General features: G+C 39.0%; 3 protein-coding genes across 3 annotated transcripts; 1 reads left to right on the top strand and 2 right to left on the bottom strand. All coding sequences in view use genetic code 11, as the record gives it.

Moving 5' to 3' along the window:
- Positions 1-791: 791 nt before the first annotated feature.
- Positions 792-3,644, bottom strand: EGR_04289 (hypothetical protein; the record flags this gene model as incomplete). The annotated part of the gene is made up of 3 exons (XM_024493538.1): positions 792-885; positions 2,441-2,542; positions 2,779-3,644. The coding sequence occupies 3 exons, from the start codon at positions 3,642-3,644 to the stop codon at positions 792-794; spliced, it is 1,062 nt and encodes a 353-aa protein (XP_024352046.1).
- Positions 3,645-6,476: 2,832 nt separating this feature from the next.
- Positions 6,477-10,397, top strand: EGR_04290 (Phorbol ester/diacylglycerol-binding protein unc-13; the record flags this gene model as incomplete). Its single annotated transcript, XM_024493539.1, has 5 exons — positions 6,477-6,507; positions 7,023-7,152; positions 7,843-8,023; positions 8,493-8,572; positions 10,355-10,397. 5 exons carry the CDS (start codon positions 6,477-6,479, stop codon positions 10,395-10,397), a joined length of 465 nt encoding a protein of 154 aa, XP_024352047.1.
- Positions 10,398-19,720: 9,323 nt separating this feature from the next.
- EGR_04291 (hypothetical protein) lies at positions 19,721-20,532 on the bottom strand (the record flags this gene model as incomplete). Its single annotated transcript, XM_024493540.1, has 2 exons — positions 19,721-19,919; positions 20,312-20,532. 2 exons carry the CDS (start codon positions 20,530-20,532, stop codon positions 19,721-19,723), a joined length of 420 nt encoding a protein of 139 aa, XP_024352048.1.
- Positions 20,533-21,061: the final 529 nt, after the last annotated feature.

Genomic DNA, 21,061 nt, shown 5'->3' on the forward strand with positions numbered 1-21,061 from the left:
TTCTGCTATACCTCGATTTCAGCACATGTCTTCGGAAATACGAGGAGAACTTACATAACTTTTTTTAAAGCTTTCGGTAATTATTCCACAAGGTGACTCATAAAATCCGCGGTATTACAAAACGCTTTAAAAACCACACCAAAGCATGGATCGTACGCATTCACTGGGCTGAGATCAGTCGGTGGGAAATAACTACAACATCAAATAGCGAATCTGGCACTAAGCTCCCTATTTATTCAGCTGGCAGAGGCTAAAACATCAAAAGGTTATCTCACCATTCTCGTCTGGTGAGGCGAAGGAGCAGAGCAGTCACCAGGACCTCCGACCACATGACGCACCATTGATGGCTGCTGTTGTTGCGGCAGCAACGATGGCACCTGTTGCTGTTGAGGTTGTTGATTTTGAGTTTGCAAGGGATGACAGGGCGAGGGTTCGGCGCTCCCTAAGGCAGAGGTGGGTTGTGGCGGTGTTTGCTGGGGACGTTGCTGTTGCTGTGGTGACGGTGGTGCCGCGGATCGTCGGGAAGCTGTGGGACCACTAGAATGGCGCTGGGCCAGCGAAGCCTGGGATATCTCACCTGAAAGGGGCGACAATAAATGGCCATACTAATTTCTTTAGCGGCTTCTTAGAACGCCTCATTGACTAAAATTCAATCAGCCGATAGGGATGATCAGACTATCGCAATTCTTGAACCTAAGTGCCATTCTTTGAGAAATACTTCTTGCCTGACTTACTGAAGCCATTTTGAAGAATTGGCTGAGTAAAATAACGACGATTACGAAAAGAAATATTCAGGTAGTTTTCTGACTCGAGTTAAAAGTGAAATAAAAGTAGTTTTCTAAAGGTTTGCGGTTTAATGAAATTTCATTTCCAAGTGCAAATGAGCTGAACATGTTAAAATGAATAGGAATGAAGCAATCACTTTTCGTTACTCAACCAGCACCACTCGAAAGCTAAGTGACTAGGCCCAGTGTATTAATGAACACTAAGCATTAAGTATTCGCTATCGTTGATTCAAATGTGTTTCACCTATTTACAAAGCATTCAAGATAGGGAGGTAAAACTCTAATTTAACTCACGCGAGAAGATGACCGTAGGCCACTCGGAGTCCCGCCGAATATCTGGCGGCAGCATATTGCACATTTGCGCCAGGCGTCGCAGATTCTTGTCCTCACAGGGCGAGAAGACACTTACCGCCACACGGAGCTCACGCAGCTGTGCCAAAACACCCTTCCGCATTGTGCTGCTGTCCACTGCCGCTCCCTCCACATCCATTGGTTCGCCAGCAGCAGTAGTCTCTGAACACTCCGCTGTCTCTATCGCAGTGGCAGAACTCTCTACCACCGCCTCACCCGATAGGATAGCCGCCTCGGCCTTAAGGGGTTCAAGAGTGGCGCAGGGCGAACGCAGGAGAAGAATAAGGTGACGGCGTCGTAAACGTAGACCCAGGGCGCGACGACGATGTGTTTCAAGGTTATCAAAAAGACTGAGGGCTACGCGTAACAGTGGCACTATGGGAATACCCTCGTCTCCTCGAGCGACGGGTGGGACTCCGGAGGATTGCAGGGTGTCAAGAGCGGTAAAGATGCTCTTGATGATAGCGGTGTCGCTGACCAGTGTGGTAGGAGGCTCCGGATTGCGCCAATCGAAGGTGTGGAGTGAGTAGAGGGAAGTGTATGACTAGAAAGACACGCTCTTACATGCTTCCGTGTCATAGCGGCATTTACATCCACTTTAGTCGGAATCAACGAGTGCACAGACTTCAAAAAAGACACAATTTAGATCTATGAACCATTTTCATACTTCACAAAAAACGATTAGAAGTTGTTTAAAACGACTAGTTATGAACTTCTACTGGCTATACAAACTTTTATACCCGGTAATCTACGTGAAACAGACTCACACCAACAGATTTGTAGGTTATTCTTGAGCTTTAAGCAAAAATAATTGCTGGAGGAAAAAATAATTCAAAGCTTTCAAATTAAGGGTCAATGCGGTGCACATAGACAATTGAGGAAGGGAAATATGGTACCTATTTCTGCTATTGTGTCAAGCGCTCCCCCCTAACTTTACTCAATGCTAAAGACCCACAATCGCCCAAAGTACCAACCCTTCTGTATGTCAGTAACAAAGCCCATCCCCAACATGGTTATTTTATTGTCTTCAAGTGTACCCTCGGCGTTATGATGCTACGAACCAAGAAGAATTCAACGAGGATAGAGCAATATGGAAAAAACCTTGAGTTATAACATATTTACAGCGATACTTAGGCAAATAGGAGAATTTTTCCTAAAAATTAATGCATATAAGTGGTAAAATCCAACACCCAATTCTAGAAATATGATTTTGATTATTATTTCCAGAAGCAAACAACATAATCGGGGTTTCTTAATCCGTTAAAACACGGTTTAAGAGATATATAGTACAAATATCATCATACGTGGCCCAAAGAAGTTTTAATAGCCATAAAGTAGTTATAAAAAGCAAATGCCTTACATCTCTTCCAAAATTCATATCCACAGGAGGCCCACCATTTAAATCACTGAAATTAAAAAACGGAGCCTTTTAATTGAATACTACGTCCCAATACAGCAGAATATGATACTCAATTATATTCCAAGGCATTTAAACCCAGTTTTAAGTATGAAAAGGCTCCACAAAATAAAGTCCTTTTAAAGAGAGCTTGTATTTTAAGGCAATAATGTGCAATATAAGATAGTGAAAAGCAAAAACTAACAACAGATAAGGGAGCACCAATAGGTGTTAGCTATGACCCACCTGAGGATTTTGGACAAAAATTCTGTTTTAAAGTACTTCATGAAACGAGTGTTCCTGGAGAAAGGAGCACAACGCTCCACGAGAATCACACAATCTACTGGCTGTAGTGTGTCCGCGTAGCTTCGCATCATTTGCAGCGTCGACAAGATATGCCTTCGTTTGCGCACAATCTGGACAACGGGTTTCGATTTCGACTTCGGTGGTGATAGAGGAAGGTGAGTAGCAGTATCAGCAACCTCATCTGTTACCACTTTTGAGTTTTCTACTGTTGCTACTGAAACATCGATATCAGCTGCAGCAGTGGTCGTCATAGATGGTGGAGAAGGAAGAGAAGGCTGAGGAATTGATTTGGTAGTATCAAGCTCTTTAGAGGCGCTCACACTTTCATCCAAATTTAGCTCCTTTTGATCCGTCTCTACTTCCTCTCTTTTCTCCTCATCTTCAACCTCCTCCTCTACCCCTTTCTCTCCCATCTTCTGTTGTTGCTGCGACTGACATTCCATTGGTTCCACAACTGGTGGACCAATGGGTTCTATCGAGGCTAACAGCTGCGTCATAGCGCTATCATCCATTGGAATGGGAGAGGTTTCATTCATATTGGTTTCACTTTCCATGGGGGTCTGCACAGCCATAGTTTCGGCAGGTTCCGCGCGAGGAAATGCTTGTCCTTCAGGGATTGGCGATTCGACAACCACATTGGAAGAGTACGTAAAAGTAGGAGGCAGGAGAGTAGAGGGACTTGAAGTGGGTCTTGGTGGGAGTTTAGTTGGGACGAAGACAGCCTGTGCAGGAACACTGGCGACAGAGGCTGCGCTGGAAGCATAGGCATCCAGAGACAATGATGGAGCTTTCGCTTGTGGTTCCATAACTTTTCTCTCGTTTTTTAAGGAAGCATATTCGATGATTTCACCGGGGAAATCTGGAGCGGGAAGGAAGCATGGCTTGAGAGTAGTGATAACTAGATAAATATCCGAGACCAAAATACGTATCAGTTGTGCACACAGACTCAGTTAAGGTTACGAATTTGGAAGAATCATAGTAGAATTCAAAAAAAAGACTTTGATCTAAAGCATACAAGTGAGATGTAAGCTACCCTCGAAATTCGTTACTGTGCAGCAATAAGAGTCAGAAAAGGGTGGAGCACTGTATTTGAAAATTCAACTCACTCGATGAAATTTTTTGGTAAAAGCGTAAGGAATGTAGCGACTAACGACTGGCCAATTGATGATCTACCCTCGAATCAAAAAAGACATGATGGGGGCGAATTGCGAGTAGGAGAAGGTATAGCGCAAGAGCTATTGATCCATAGCTCATTTGCGATGTCTTTGTCGAAAGATATTAACTTCCTACCTAAGTACGGCCACGCACATCAAACATGCTAAAAACGCTTATTCAATTACTACAGGGCGATTAACATTGTGCAGTGGGAAACCTTCACCGCCTTTTACTAAAACATCACTTCTTTATAGCAGACAGCTTCGAACTCATGGTGACCAAGTGCATTTTTTTCAACGAACTTATCATATAATTCCAATATTACAGTCATACACAATCAGGAATGTTACAACCCATGTATAAACAAATAACATATACAAAGGCTTCTTATAGCAAATGTGTAATTCATTACTTATGAAAAGGTCTTAATGACGGTAAGTTGACCTGGACATAACTAAAGAAGAGTTTGTATCCATCCACAGAAACGCCTATAAGGAAAAAACAGTTTGCGTAAAATGACACTGGTTTGCTAACTTGCTCATGTTACTTTTAGGGCCTCTCAGTATTATGCGCAAAACATGTGATAAAGAAGATAAATGATGAGATGGAAGACCAGAAAATGGACTTTCTCATAATAGGTCCCGATCCGGAAGGATGCATAGGACCCGAACCTGAGAGTGGCATTTAGTGCCCACAGATTGAAAGAAAGTCAGGAGGTTTTGCACTAACGATGATATAATCCAACAAATACATTAACAGAAAAGTCACAACAAATTCAAATAATCATCAAGGAGAATTATCAACGCATGTATTGTGAATACCACTTCAAGTTATATGAGTTGTTGAACCCCTCATGGATCAGTCCAAAAACGAAAAATGTTAAAAGTGTGCATTTGAAAAAATTTAGTGATATATGTAAAAACCACCTTGCCCGTAGAAATCTGTTCCAGTGACAAACACCACATATAGACAAGATCGCCCTTGGTGGGTTGTCCAACCAGTGCAAAATGCCACAAGATTAAAAAACAGAGATAAAATATCAGCTCCAACTATTCCAGCAGTAAAGGCTAGGATAAAAACGTCGGAGATAGTTAAAAACATCTTTAAAAATGGATGAGAGATGATATCAGACATTTGAATAAAATTTGGCAATAAGTTTAGGAAATTGAATTTGAATATCAGAGTTTGGAATACCTAATTAGGCCTTTTTATTAAGGCGTAGTTGCATGATTGGATAGTGGTCAACTAGGTAGCTTGTACAAATTAGATTTGTCATTATTCAATTTTAGGTTAATAATTACTAAGCTTATTTATGTTATGTTGCAAAGGCCTTTTTAGTGTAATACGACAGTGGTTTGTCCCTCGGTATTGGTGAAGCACCACTTTTGTTCCTTGAATTAGCCCTCCTGTACCTCGCTGGATGGGCCGGCCTTTCGAGCCATGCCAATAGCCCAGACACCTTCTCTGCGCTGAATATATATTCTGTATTCTTTCGTCTTCAGGTAGTCTCGGGACGCTACAGTATAATTCCCTAGATAAAGTAGCCCTTTGCCGAAACCGATTATTAAATGAACAACCAACGAATTACCTACTGTAAGTCTTACCTAAAGTAGCAGTTGACCAATGTGATGTGTACAGCAGAGACGCAATGCAGCTGAATGGAATTGCAACCTTTAGAGACTGAGGTGGTAAGGCAGTTAGTCATACAATTACACAAGGTGTCCAGCTACTGCAAAGTGTACTTTGTGGTCTCAACAGCTGACATCATAAGTTCCCTGCATAGTCTTTTGGTAATACTTTTTAGCCTTCCGGTCGTTCGATACGCTGTCTGAAGCATAGTAGCAGCTGGTGCGGTAATATTAAATATTGTGTTTGTAGCGTCCCGAGACTTCCCTAAAGGCAAAGGAATACACAATACCCGGGCAGAATATATATTGGCATGGTCCGACGGCCAGCCCACCCAGCGAGGTACAAGCAGACAAATTTAAAGGTTAAAAAGTGGCGCCTCAGCAATACCAAGGAAAAAAACACCATAGTGTTACAGTGCTACTATCCAGAATCTCAGCTCGGTCAACAGTTCGGCAGTAAGCATATAGAGAAACGCAGTGTGAACTTTGGAGCCCGTAATAGGATAAAATCTTCTAACAAAACATGCACAAATTGTAGGCAGCAAAGCATTAAAAAGGTTATGCTTTGCACATGTGTACTTACAGATTTCCCTGTTACCTTCACTGCTTAATAATAGGTGGAATTTACAAACTTTTGTGACAACCACTTTTACAATTAATAGTCTATTAAAATTTAGAGAATCTTTTGCAAAAAGCCATGTAAAACGGGGTATTTGCTTTATTTTTCGTTAACGAACTTCATATTTGTTTGACCTTACTTTGTTTGTTTTATCTTGATTGTTATTAATGCAATGCCTTTTGAGGGAGCTTGATTAGACCTGTAGCATACGCTCGAGATGAGTGTGTTGCGTCTTCATGCCAAAAATGCCCATTTTATGCATTGAAGGTGGGATTGCATGAATGATGTTTTGTTGATAAGCGTAAAATAATTTTGTGCACTTTCTTAACCACGAGTATTCCCGATTTTTTCACTCTAGTAGGTAATCGCGTATTTTCCCTAATGTTTATGTTGATTTACTTCGTTAACGAACTAATCCTGATAGTTTCTCATATGTTCTAGTGGCACTTAGTTTGGATAATCAAATCGGTGTCACTTGTTCATAGTTAACTATTTATGCTTAAAATTTGGGCCGAATTTAGAGATTCTCGAGTGTTACCGGCGATTATCAAAATTTTATGGAACGTTTTATGTCTCGTGATACTTAAGAAAGTAAGCAGAGGCTGTTTGGTATATTTTTTGGGCAATGTGGCTGTTGCATTTGGGGTCATGTAATTAGTCACCAAATTTAATTATTCCCTAATTTCTGTTTCTGAGTTCTCGTGCTTGGTGTCATTTTTAAGAATTCCAGTCGTTTAATAATCTTTTTGCAAATGTTTTAATAATAGCTTTTTGCTTATCAGTCAAAGAAGCGCGGCTGCAGGGATTTAGCAGTTCTGTCGCTGTACTTGTGGCACTGGACGTCAATGGGGCGAAATCTTTTACGCGAACGCTAACGGGCTGCAACCCCATATGGAACGAGGAGTTTTCGTAGTATGACTTTATTTCCTCTATAATTTTTTTTGAACTAAAGAATGCTTTTTTTGAAACACCTCTATTTTGGATAGTGGCAGCGTTCGCGAACGTAACTAAATTAATTGAAGTATGACACTCATAAAAGCTAGGTAGCTATGGTAATAACCTTTAAAATGCGGGGAACGAGTTTCATTTTGTGAATTTTAAGCAAAGGTTCCTATGTGAACCACCGTCTACTTTATTTGCGCTTGCTCCTACAGTAGTGGTTCTACTTCGTGACACATTTATGCGTATTGCTATAAGGATGCACAAATTAAATATTTGTGCATAATAAATAGTCGTCGAGGACATCACCTTTGCTCTAACTGGAAGTGTAAACCAGAGCGTATGATTAATGTTGGGACTTTGCAACAATAGTACTTTAGACTACTGAAATGCAGAAAATCGTTTACAATGGTGTGCATCTCCCCTTGAAAATATTTTTGTAAATTATGCCTATGCTTAATGATCTCCCTTCTAACTTCTCTGTAAATTTAACTTAGATCTAGGACCTGATTTATCTAGTGGGACTCCATAACGAAGTAAATACAACGGGGTAATAATCCAAAAAACCCGTTGAGACCTGGTTTTATCGGGCGTAAATTTTGAGGTCATTTGGAATGAACTTATCATGGATTGCCAGGTTATACTTTAACCATTTCTTCATAGTGAACTCGACAGTGTGGATGGGGGTGTACTTCTAGAGGTTCAGCTTAAGGGATTTCTTCGCCGCCAAACCATCGGAGCTTTCTACGTTCCTATTAAGAAGGTTCGACAGGGTGCTGCAGCGGTGAGTGGTGACTGTCGTGGAATTTCCCCCAAACTGCCTAATCTGATCCAATGTGTTAAGGTTAGTAAGCAGGATATGTGGTTATCCATTTTTACGTCAGGCCGAAGTACGTACGACTTCTAGTACCACTTATTCTTTCCACCCATCTTGAATATCCACTATGTTTTCTTTGCTTTTCTTCAAGTCTCGCCATCCCACCTGGGTAGCTTTGGGTGCAGAAGTGAAATTGAGGAATGGCAAAATTGTCGGAACTCAGGGACCAACAAAAAACTTCCTTTTTCTCGACGTCTGGCTGACATTCGACAAAGGTGCACTTCTTTAATTTCGGTCGTTTAACATGAAAGTTCTTGGAATCAAATAACTCCCAATTTTGACCAACATTTTCTCTACGTTATTATGACTGCCTATTTTCTGAGGAGGCGCATTCTTTCCTTCTAATCACAGATATCGGTGTATTGTGAAATTTCGGCCGAATAACAAATGTCTGCTTAGTGTTAATTTTTCACTCTTTTCCCGTGATTTGTCGCAGGCGTTCCAACTGCGTCTCGAATCCCAAACGCTAACAGGAACGGCGACATTGGACAAATTGATGGATATGCAGGATTTTATGTAAGAAAGTAATATTTGTTGAACTTGTTTAATTTTAGCTCGTGTTAATACGCAGCACTTAAATTAGGTTGACTTCTATGCATACCCATATGTAATGAGGCGGTATAGGTACAGTGGCTAATCAGGCCGCGGTAAAATCCTTCCAAAAATTAGTCAAGTCAAAACCGCACTGCAAATAATAATTACTTAAATTTAATTGTAGGTGGTTTTAATTAAGTTCTCTCTTAGTTTAAAAACTAAGCGTAGTATTCCAGAAAGTATGTTTGATTCGTGTATAGAAAATACAATTTTCCTAGCACCGCCAAACCTTGATCGGTTTTGGAGTGTAAGTAGCCAAAGCGCGGCTTCCTAAATTGGAAAGGGTAGTTAGAATAGATCTCTCGTTGCACAATTTTGACAGAGTAAGGGCAGAAAAGTGACCTCTAGATCGCCCAACAATGCACTTTTGTCTGTGCTACCTTTGGAATCTATCAACTAACTTAATTAGAAGTAAGGAACTAAAAATGGCTGACTTTCATTTTCACATGTCTTTATTCCACGTTTTTATCTCGGAAGTAAATGCTATCAAATCCGTACTGTTGTGAATTCTGGAAGTGTTTTATGGCGAAATACGTAGTGTTAAACTCGTTTAATTGCAAGGGATTCTTCAGGGGTTATTCCTCTATGTAGAAACATTTGCTATTTGTTTAGCTGCTTGCTGTTTTCTGGAAGGGTTAACACTAAGTCTTCAAGTTAGCATGTTCAATAAAATCGCCTTCTGTTATGATATTCATCATACTCATTCTCAACTTTGACTGCTACTTTAAATTTAATGTAATGTTTTAGCAACCATACCTTCTTTGCGTCACATCATTGACAATTGTTTGCTGCTCTTCACCGTGAAATTCTAATTTACACTCACATTCATCCGCCATCTCTCCGTATTAAGGATGTTGAGGTTAACGGAGCCAACAAAAAGGTGATTACTTGATCGAAACTGGCGTTCCATCCTCGCAGTTCTCCTAAGTTGCCTGACGTTCATTAATCTGTATTTAAGGCCCAACATATTTTCCGAAAGTGCTGGCTACGAATAACTGCCCAGTTAGAAAACTTTCCAACCAATGGAACTCTGTTTGAGAGACTAGCTTGACAGTGGTTTTTAAACTCCACTCGGGCGCTGTGTTTTGTTCATTTGTTTCCCCCCCCCCCCCACCCCCCACCTTTAGGCGCGTAACTGTTTCAACATGAAACGAAATTGCGAGATTTTTACTGTTTTCAGTCCCTTTCGCCTTCAATCAGAAATATTCTTATACTTTTTGTTTAGGCTGAAATCATGTAATGGGACAACTTTTTGCTTTTCTTAGCTCTCAGTAAAACAATAACAGTCTGGGTGACGGAAACTAATCACTACCGGCATTATTAATATCATAGCCGGATTTTTTGTTAAGTGAATTTCATATTAACTTCGCCCTTGCAAGGGAGTGATGCTAAAGGCTATTGATAACATGTGCCTGGATGGCACAGAACGCATTTGAAACCAAGACATCTCCGACAAATCAGATTCCTGGGCTTATCGGATGTTTGACTCTCAGTTGATATTGCTTGAAGAATTGAGTTTTTGAACATTTGCCAGGCAATTTGGGTTTCGTCAACCATTTTCAAAATTTGTTTTATCCTTTTTAAGGACTGCATAGACGTATACCTCACCGTGGTTTTATTCTACAAGAGGCTAATAGCCCAATCGACGACACTTGAAGGAGCAAGAAGCTGTTAACTTTCTTGGCGAATTTTCGATTTTCCTAGGAACACCTTTAATAGAAAATTAAATGATGAGGAGTATAAATGATTCTTTTCTGCAGCCGTTCGAAAACAATCCGCAAAAAGCCGGTAAAAAGATGCCTTTTAGTGCATTTGGCTATAGTTCTGCTTCTACTGATGCGACCACAAGTAATAAATAAATTAGAATATTTCTGCAAGTTATTTTTAAACTTAATATAATTTGATAGCGTCGAGTCGCATGGGAAAGGAGAGATGACAATAAGAATAAGGGGCTTTATTTATTAATCTAGTTTAAATCAAAAGCATAGCTTCGTGGTTTGAAATTACATCATGACAAACTCCTGCATTTGTTCCGGCTCAGTCCTTTGCCATTTTTAAGTGGGGATTTGACTGATCTCTTTTCAATGACCCATTAGCCCGGGCTCATATTATAATCACATTTTCTAAATTTGTGTTTTGAAAATAACCAGAGTAGTTGGAATTATACGCAACAAACTCTCGATGTTTTACACAAATCCCTTATTTGTCTATCAGTTGAAATGTGGTACATGGAGGCAGAAAGAAACCATTTGGATATTGCAGCTAATATCTATGAACAAAGTTCCCCGGCAAAAACCAAACTCTTGATCACAAATGAAGAACACAGAAGTTCTCAGAACAATACGATTAACAAGTTAGTCTTAACTAATCCATTCACTATAGTAGTTGATACAGACGGCTGTCAAAAACTGATGGCAAGTGCATGTTTTGTATGTCTGACGCCAATGGGGAACGTTTTAATTTGAATTTCTAGTTAATATGGAAAAGTCACAGAAGATATCGCTCAGAATTCAAGAATCGCACTTTTCTATTAAATTTTGAATTTTAAAATTTTGAATGCGTAGGAAATATTTAAAGAGGCGTTCATATGACGGTAGAAAAAAAACTAAGCTTCCTGGTCTGTTAAAAGTAAATTTGTAACATGAAATTTACTTGAAAAAAAGCTTCATGCGGGAAAAGGGGGTTTCGGACATCAACGCAACTTCTTGCTCACATCTGCCAAGTGCTCAAAGGTATCCATTTCCTTGTCATATAAGCGCTGCGTATCAATTACACAGTTGTACCGTATACTCAGTGCAGATTTGACCTCTGGTTTGAAGTCGAATTTTAAAATCTGACTCAAATTTTATCCTCGTATTTTTTTAGAACAATGACCCAATGTTACACTCACGAAGGGATCAAATACGTGAGTTGTAAATCATTTGTCTTTCTATTAGCTGTCCAGGATAAATAAATCCTCCTTATTCTTATACTTCTATTTGCCCTACAATAAATTTTTAATGTTACGGAAAAAAAAATATTTTTCCGCATCGGAATAACCTTTTTCAGTTCTGGCCGTTCATCTATTTGCGAGGGAGCAAGTTGTACCAGAATTCAAACGCAGTTTATTAACTCCAACAAACTTACAATAGGGTTTGCGTGTCCTAAGATTCTATAAATAGAACAAAAATGCTATTTTGTAGGGGTAAATTTGTTCAATTTTTAGTGTGTTAAAAGTAGTTTTGAAACGAAGCTTTCAGTAACAGAACCTTAACTACAGATTTGGTTACTGATACCATATTGGTGTAAGAACACAGTTTACAAAATGTTGATTATGAAATCTGCAAAAAGGTAACTAAATAAATCATTCTAAGCGTTTCCTTTCTTGCTGATAAATTATAATTAATCAGGTTGGAAGGCGATTTATGAAGAAATAAACATATAAAGGTGGTGGATAAGCTGGTGCTAGAATCATCATGATAATCTGTTATTTTTCAACAAGATGCAAGCTGACTGTAAATTCTGCTTTTATTAAACGTTTCGTCTCCAGAGTCCAAGACAAAAGTGTCTTAGCTACTGTAGTTCTGATCTCAGTTTTATTTGCCTACGCTGATTCACCATTAGAATTAAGTCATTCATTTGAACCATTTCGAGACAGCATAGTTTGCTAATGCACTCCCTATAAATGCTGTCAGTGTTTTGGAGAGCCTTCGCAACTTCGAAATCAAGTTCAATTCTGTTTTTAAAACAGGGAAACCCGAAATACATCCACCAGTTTTGACCAGTGTCTTATTGTAGGAGAGTTCTACCTGAGACGAGTATGGTGGGATCCCTACTAGTTGCCACAGCTAGCTGTAGGGCAAACTCCACCAGCTTTTTTGGCTACCTGATGCGATAAACCAAGTGCTTCGCAAGTTCTACCCATACTTCTTAAAACAAAACAAACCACTAGCTTAAATCCTGGATCGTGGTATATCTTAATGAAAAGCATTGTATGTCTAGTTATTTCCACTATTAAGTTCACATGGTGACTTGTTAAAGCTCAGTCTGGCACAGGCGAACTTTGCATATCTTTATTCGCCCCATTAATCGTTCCAATGACGTTTAAAGACAGGTGAAATTTATCGTGGCAATCTTTTTTGTTGCTTGATCAAAACCGAAGCATCTGGTTAAGAAAATGCCCTTGCACTTCTTTAGTTTAACTTCGTGTTAAGTATCATGGTAAGCGTTTTTGGAATCTCCGCCTTATCCAGGCAAGTTGGATAGCAACCAACCAATAAACGTATCGGTGACAATATTATCCGCATAAAAAAGGATGATTAGGGTTAGGTCTTCTTCACTGGAACCTCAAATGTTCTAGGGTAAGTTAAATGCACACACAGGCTTTTATAAGAAATATTCACTGAGGAAAGGTTAATTATTAATGCTTGTTTGAAGTGAGGTCGTCCCAGAACCACATTTGATTTCCCGTGTTCTGATAAAACCGAACTAGTTTTAAATTCACTCATCGGGTAAGGGAATTGATATATGTTTAGCCCTTCTCCCCCAGGCCAGTAAGCATGGAATGATCAATCTCTGACGAGTCGTCTCAACTATTCTTATTTTTTTGACGTAAACGGTCATAGCATCCTTCTTTAAAAGAATATTTTGGTCTGCAATAATCTTATAGGTACAATTTTCTCCAAATTTTAAGTAAAAAGCTGTCCTTATTTTCCTAGAAATAAGTAACGTCGTGAGACCAGTTGGATGTAGGCGTCTTATGAGGTAAACTAATAATTTTTTGATGGACAGTTGGCAGTTAATAAAAAACAAATGCATTATTCGTTAGTGTAAGAAAGTTAGTTTCTACTACTGAAAATAAGCGATTCCAGTTATCGGACCTGGGATTAAGAGCATCAACGATGAGCTGTGGTGAAAAAAGTCGTTACTGTGCTTATACATATATCAAAAACTACACGACTTGACAATGAAGTCCATTAAAACCTCAAAAAAATATATGAAAAAAAAACGCTCTCCGCGTTGATATTGTCTCTAAGCCGTCTTTGATATCAATGCAAACAAAGGGAACTTTTGTCGGTAGTTCAGACATCTGTTCTTTGGTCAGTGGCTATATCTCCTGTTTATTAAATAATAGTGATACAAAACACAATCCAAACCCTGTTTTTCCCATCCGTTGCCTGTATATCGTCGTCAAAAGTAGTGACCATGAGGCAGTTGCAGTATGCTACTTTATTTGATCCACTGCCTCTATTCTTCGCACCAAAAGCAGGTTCGGGTGAACGTCGAGACAGAAGAAGCCGTCGAGTACGTCACAATCGCCTTCAAAATGGTGACACAACCGGAGTAAATCGCTCCAGTAAATCATGCTGGAACCCTCAGATAGGTTCTCGATACCTATGGACTTCTCCAATGGATAATTATCAGCCGGATGGAGGAGTGGTTGATTGTGAGCCCTTTGTCTACTACCGCGATCCCGATTGTCCCGAATGCGTAGGGGCTTCCAGCACATATCCCGGTGGAACCAGATTCCAACATGACATCCCACAAGCATCGTCTTCCAGTAGGCGGCAGCGTAAGCTACTACCGACTTTTTCTGTACCTTTAAAAGTTGGTGTTTTGAACTGGGAACAATTTAAACATGTTTGGAGCGGTATTTTTTGATGGGAAATTGAGCAGACATGGACTGATGGTAGGTAACAGCGTAAGCTACATAATGTGGAAGCTTTGTTCAATTGAACTGTAAAGCTTCATTAACTGCTTTTCTGAAAGAGATGAGATTGAGTGATTGCCTAAAAATATAACCAGTAAAAGATTTAGGAAACGAGGACAGAATAGTTTCACCATCTTCCCATTTCTTGGATGGGAGGTTCACAAATATTATCCTCCAATGATTGATGGTACCGGCGCTTTTCGGCTGTTGTAGATCAGATAAGAATAGCAGTGAAGTTCGGGAAGTTGTGAGAATGCAGGTGATTTGTCAGCATTTGGTAATTGACAAAGCCAAGAATATTTGGCAACTTTTGCGGTCTAGTTCGAATTATTTTTTAGTGTTTTATAATCACTTAAGTGGCATAAGATGGAAGGAGTAAAAAATAAGGAGCATTTTGAAGCATGCTCCACCCAGTTTGAGTATGATATGCTGAACTGATTGGGTTCCATTTTTACCTTTTGGCATTGATAGGTAATTGTAAACTACTGTTTGTTTTCCACTCGCGTTAACGTCAGGAGTTTTAACCGCCCCCAAATAGTTGCTGCTTGTAATGGAATATGGATCTTCCTTCTCAAAATTCTATTACCATCCAGCAGTTCTTGCCCAAACTTGACAAAAATGAATTTTTATTGAAATGGAGCACACGAAACTAAAATATTATATATTTGGTGGGGTTCTTATCGCCCTAAAGTGAGGAATTGAGGGTGTGCTAAAACACCTGCTTTTTAAAATGCAGTCGTCCTCACTTCACCTTTTTACTATGTTAAAATCCCTATTCACTTTTTCATTTGGGTCGATGTTAAACGGGGAGACTTTTCCCACCTTTCCCTTAATGAACTCGTGTTGAATGGCTGTGAGCAGCCTCAAGTTGGGACAAATTTTAGCCCCGCCTATGACCGTTAGCTGCGCTGCTTTTGCGTGATGTCTCATTAAGTGTCAACAGTTTTCTTCTGCTGCAACTGTGAAAATATTTGGATTCTTCTCACTTCCAAAAATACCAGCTTTACTGGCCCATGACTCAGTAGTCATAAGGTTTCAATTTTGTGTCTTAAAAGTGTTATCGTTTTTTTTTCGAATCTTGGGACACAATTTGTGACAAATAGTTTTTTGGATAAATTTGCTCAGTTTTAGCTGATTTATTTAACATTTTATATGAACAAATCTTGCGTTTGGGGACGTACTTTGTAGTTAGCATAATGCTTCTACTTTGCATGCGCATGAGCCGAAAATGTGGGAGTTGATTTGGAACTTCTTTAAAGTCATTTATTATTTTTTCTTAGATACTCTTCTTTCCATAGATTTATTTTACGCAACAATTCGCGGTTAATTAACAAGGATTTAATTGCGATATACGTATTGGTTGTTTCTCAGATTGGTATATTTTTCGCAAAATTTCTTCAACTTCGCTTTAAGCGTATAGTTTCTGGGCGCTAAAATTTTTCAAAATAACATTGATTGTTGTTATAAATCATCCTTGTTTTTACATCAAAGTTCCATTCTCCCGACTGAATGTTTACTAAAATAGTATTATTTTGAATTAACAGATGATAGCCGAGTTTTTTCGCTGCCGTAAAGATCAATTGACTCAGTTTCCCTAATTTTTCATCGATGGCAATAATTTTAAATTTGCATTCATTTTCCCTAAAAATACTTATTCTCAGCGGATTGAAGTCATTAGGGATGGTCTGGAATACGTGTCTAGCACATCTGTCCTAGAACTCTGTTTTTGGGGATACGACTACATTCCAACTCGACAACATTTGTTTAAGACCCGCGCAATAAGTTCTACTATGTAATATGTTTTATCATAAAGTTAGCAAAGTGCGTGCCAAAAAATCACATCACTTTTTTGGTGATTATTTTTAATCTCACCTTGTTAGTCTTTATCGTGAAGCTTGCCCTAAGGGTAAAGGACTCGATAATTATTTTTTCACAGATGAATTTAAATCCAATTAAGCTGAAAGTGTGTAATTTTGGGGTGGATCTCCATTCAATTTTCGTTATATTATTTGTATATCAAGCATGGGGTGCTCCAGACAAAAAATACTATTTATATTTTATTACCCCGCTAGAAATATCAAACAGTTTTGATAGCAGCCACGCTCAACGGACTCTTGAACCGCCACTATGGTGCACTGTCACGAAATGCGGGCAAGACACAAATCGTTGCGTGAGCTCTGGACCCCTCTGTCTCACTCACTCCTTTTCAATCCCTAAAGTTCACTCCTCTTTCTCATACCTCACACTTTCTGACTCTTCAAACCGTTGTTTTCTGTCGTGAAAGCATAATTCTGAACCAACTTGACCAGGTAAATTGTTCAGTAATTCACCTTGCATTTTGGATCAAAAGTGCATGAACCGGTGTTGGACTGTGCTGAGCCCTCAAAAGTGGTTAATAACAAATTGCTTATTGGGAACACTACCTCCTAAACTTTGGTAAAGTACTTTAATGCACCTCCAATTGGTGCGTTGATTGCGTGCGCCCAACACTTAGTGAATTTCTCACAGACCTTTCGGGCCACAGCTGCAATTTCCGACTTTGGATTACAATAGGCTCAAAAAGTGATATACCCCACACCAAATAACTTCATTCATTCTTCTTCGGATTACCAAACTTTTATTATTCATTATTTTGTTTTTTTTTTAAATTTTGGTAAGTTTTATAAGTTTTGCCGAAACCCTCCAAATTTCGGTAGGCCAAAACTGTTAGATTTCTCTAAGCCCATGATGATGATTATTGTGGGATGTTCTGAAGAAGAAACTGTAAAATTTGATATCCAAATGCCTATAGGATTTTAGAAGTTAACGAAACGGCGAATTTTACTTTTGTTGCAAAAACAACCTCCCAAAGCTTCATCAATATCTTTTACTTCATATAATTAATCTATTGCATTACAGTCAAGCAATGCTCTTGAATCTGCATGTATCCACCCTAAAACTACTTAGCCATGGAGGATAGATTATTATCACTTATTTTTAACTCTTAAAGACTCGTTTTAATCTGTTTTTGAGCCACACGTGAACATTGTCAATGTTAGCATCGCTGGTAGGAATCTTTAACATAATCTTATCACTTATGTTTCACACTTGTTTGGCCTGCTTTAGTTGGCGCCTGCGCATGGTTATGCGAAGGGTTCTTCCAACATTTAAGACCTCTTATTTTTGTATCTGAATATCGTGTATTCCTTTGAAAAACCGAACTCTGTGCTGAATTTCTAGTTAAAAATGCTTATTTCTTTTAATGTTGCTGAAAATGTCTATCTAGGGCACAAAGTGACAGTCTGCGAGTGTGCACACCCTGTCAAACCGGTCTGTACAACAGGCCTTATTCTTGTTCGGCGATCCATTACTAATTACTCTCTGAGGGGGTGTATGCAGTATTCGATTGCTAGTGCAAGGCGGCGCCTTTGTAGACTTCAAATCTAGGGCATCGCATCAGGGAAGGGGATTAATGTAGCCTCCGTTGTCTTATGCCGAATCAAATAATACTGTAATATTAGAATTTCGTTTTTTTTCAATGTGTTATCCCTTGTTCGGTATCCCATTTTTTAGGGGACGTCGAATGATTGAAAAGTGGAATGCAATGAAAAACATACGGTGATAAATGTGCATAATGGTGTAGTTGAAGAGGCTGAGTTGATTTGAAAATTTTATTCCCTTTTGATATGTGAGACTTTTTAAGCATTTCCAGCTTAAGCGGCCGAGTTGAAACATGATTCCTTTAAACCCTTGATGTCAAAAGGCGAATGGATCATTGAGGATGAGCATTTAAAATTGCCCCCTTTCAGCTTTGATCCCATTGGTCTATCAAATTTACTGTATTTTCCTTTCTATTTGCAAATACCATTTTCTTCAGGATGAAATAGGCAAGTTTGAATGGTTAGGAAAGAAGAGAGGGTACTTTGATCCGAAATCACATCAAATCAGATTGCGGATGTTTTTTTTGCTTTTGCGTTCTGTTGATCATTCTGGTTTCAAGGTCCAATTCTGGCTTGGTATTTTCATCGCTTAAAAATCATGGCTCTCTTATTTGTTTATTTACTTTCGTACTCTCTGCTGTTTAAAATATTTTATCTGTAACTTTGAAATTAATTTAGAATTTTACTGATAAAATCAGAAATAAGCCTGAGGAACATGATCATTTTCCGCATAAAATCCAAAGATTTCATACCATTTATGTTAATTTCATTAAAGGTATTGGGATCTCGTGAGTGGGTTTCTACAAGCTGCGCATAAACGGTTATTTATTAAAAAACGGGCTGTTAAATAATCGGGGATCGCCACTTACTTATTACACCATCGTACTGGTACCCTATTGAATTCGACGTTTCCGGTCACTAAACACACCCTTTTATCATCTGTTAACACTAAAAAACCACCAAACCGAATCAAACATCAGTATCTTGGCTTAAATAATGTGTTTAATTGAGTTATATAACCAATAATGTTTCTTTTCTCTTCGCCATATTTCTCCATCAAGAATGTACACATGCACGATGAGCGCATTACGCTGTAGAAATGGTAGTTTACTAGGCTTAAAAATGATCCTTAAAGGATTAACTTTAAGGGTACAGCAACAACAGCTGGTGAAAACTCAACTCGCAGAAAAGTGGCTTTCAAATCTTCTCTTTAGTTCCACTGAGGTGGCAGAGGGAGAGCCCACTCAATTATTTGGGCGGTTCCTATCAGGGTCTTCGTCCACCTCAAAACGCGTCTACGCTGCACTCTCGAATGTTCTCCGATCCGGATGTCTTCTACCAGGACGGTCCGTTGGATGCCCTCTGCTGTTGGCAGGAGCGTCGTCAACCTGTTGTTGATGAATATGAGCAATGCTCGGGACCAGCTTATGATGAGGAGTACGAAGGGGACTGGCAACAATCGAGTTCTTTTGAACAACGGGATCGAAAACCCCGCCGTCTACCCTCCAGCTATCTTCAACCACCTTTGGGTGATTATGGATGCTGGTAGGTGAAGGTTCTTTCCTACTCCTTAATGCATAAGTTTATTTTTAATACATTTCAGTGCATGAGCCTTGCTATAAGCGTGAAAGGAAGCATAGGTTGCGTGGACAGACCTTGGTACTACTTTTAAGTCATTTTTAAGGTCATATTCACGGTGAGGTTTCCGTCATTTCAATCATTCGCGTAATTTTCTGAGAGCTTATAGGGACACTCATTCTCTTAAAAATTTTACCGGCAGAATTTCCTGAAATCTACTCAAACAAATCAAAACTTTGCTTATTTTCTTCAGAGCATCATTTTTTAAGGTTAATTCATTGGTGAATTTCAAATTGGCAATGAATTGGAATGAAAGTAGGGAATACTTCCATATTTCACTCACCGTTTGGTTTAACGTTGGCATTTAAAAGGGTTTATACTGCATTACGATTGTTCATCGCGCATCTTTTCATCTTTCTCAATCGCAAGTAGGTGTTCTAAATTTCTTAGTATTTTAAATAAAGCGTGTATTTTGCCGTTTCCCCTAAGATTAAAAAGGTTTACGTGATTTCCAACTAGAATACCTGAATTATGTTTTTGAAATGCCGATGAAGGATGATGATTTGCTACTAAGAACATTTGGCTGCAATCAAAATACAATAGAATTCTCTTCCATTCTGATCACAGATACAACAAATTGCGATTGTTTGATTATTTTCAGAAATAAATTAAAGTGTTTGAGCATTTGAAGTTGAAAGCAATTTTCACATTTTAATGTTATTGCCTCAAAGTAAAGTATTTATTCGTTTTTCGTAAAATGTGCGGTATCTATACTTGGTTCTCTCACCACTTTCACCATCCGCAAATCAAGATTTTGGAATTTCGCAATTGCTTTTATTCTAGATGCCACTCATCCCTGTTTTGTATCTCAACTCGGAATATCCCACCGTCTATGCTACTAAGTTTGGTAGCTCTCTGTTACCTTGGATTTTTTTGCAGTACAAACCCTTTTGTACAAGGGTCGGCTCTTATTACTAGTAAAAGGGCTTTGTGGAGTTAACTTGACACTGGTACGGTCTGTCCTGCATAAACCATCTGCTTTCTGTCACACCAACCGGAAGCATTAAGCTGAGCCATCCTATCTGACCAAGGCTGCCCGGTTGTTTAATTATTTTACTCAAAAATATATTTCCCAAATCAAGCTTTAGAAAAGAGTTGCTATGGATTAGATAATTAAAACTATCTTCCTTTCCCATATTTTAGGTCTGACACGGGTATGCCGCCTGCCACGAGAACAATAGACACGACTCGAAGATGGTCTAGGTGAGCGAATGACGGGGTTTGACGAGACCAAGTGTTGAGGACTTTCGATGTAGAAGTGATCTATAAAAAAGGGATATTTGGTGAAACAGCATAAATCATAAATGAGTGATTTTTTCTTACTCTCTTTGCAACTCTGATGTAATGATAGATGCGCAGACACGAATCAAATCCACTGAACAGATGGTCTATTCATATAGCAAAGGTCCTTTGATCTCCAAATGTCCCGGTAGCACTTTTTCATATGTCTGAGTTCTCAAGCGCAGTTTTTTTCTCCGCTTTTATGCCTGAACAGAAATGAAAGCTGTATTAGGTTACATGCAGTGGAAACTCTTTTTTGGTACTTATTTGTTCATTTATTAAGTTTTAACCTTCAAGCTAGTTTTGGGATATTTTCAAGCTCCAAACAGTAGATACTGATAGCCAAAAATTCATCAGTTCCTCATCAATATCAGCAGGCTCATT

This window comes from Echinococcus granulosus (assembly GCF_000524195.1).
Source record: "Echinococcus granulosus chromosome Unknown EG_S00026, whole genome shotgun sequence".
In the NCBI taxonomy this organism is placed as follows: domain Eukaryota; kingdom Metazoa; phylum Platyhelminthes; class Cestoda; order Cyclophyllidea; family Taeniidae; genus Echinococcus; species Echinococcus granulosus.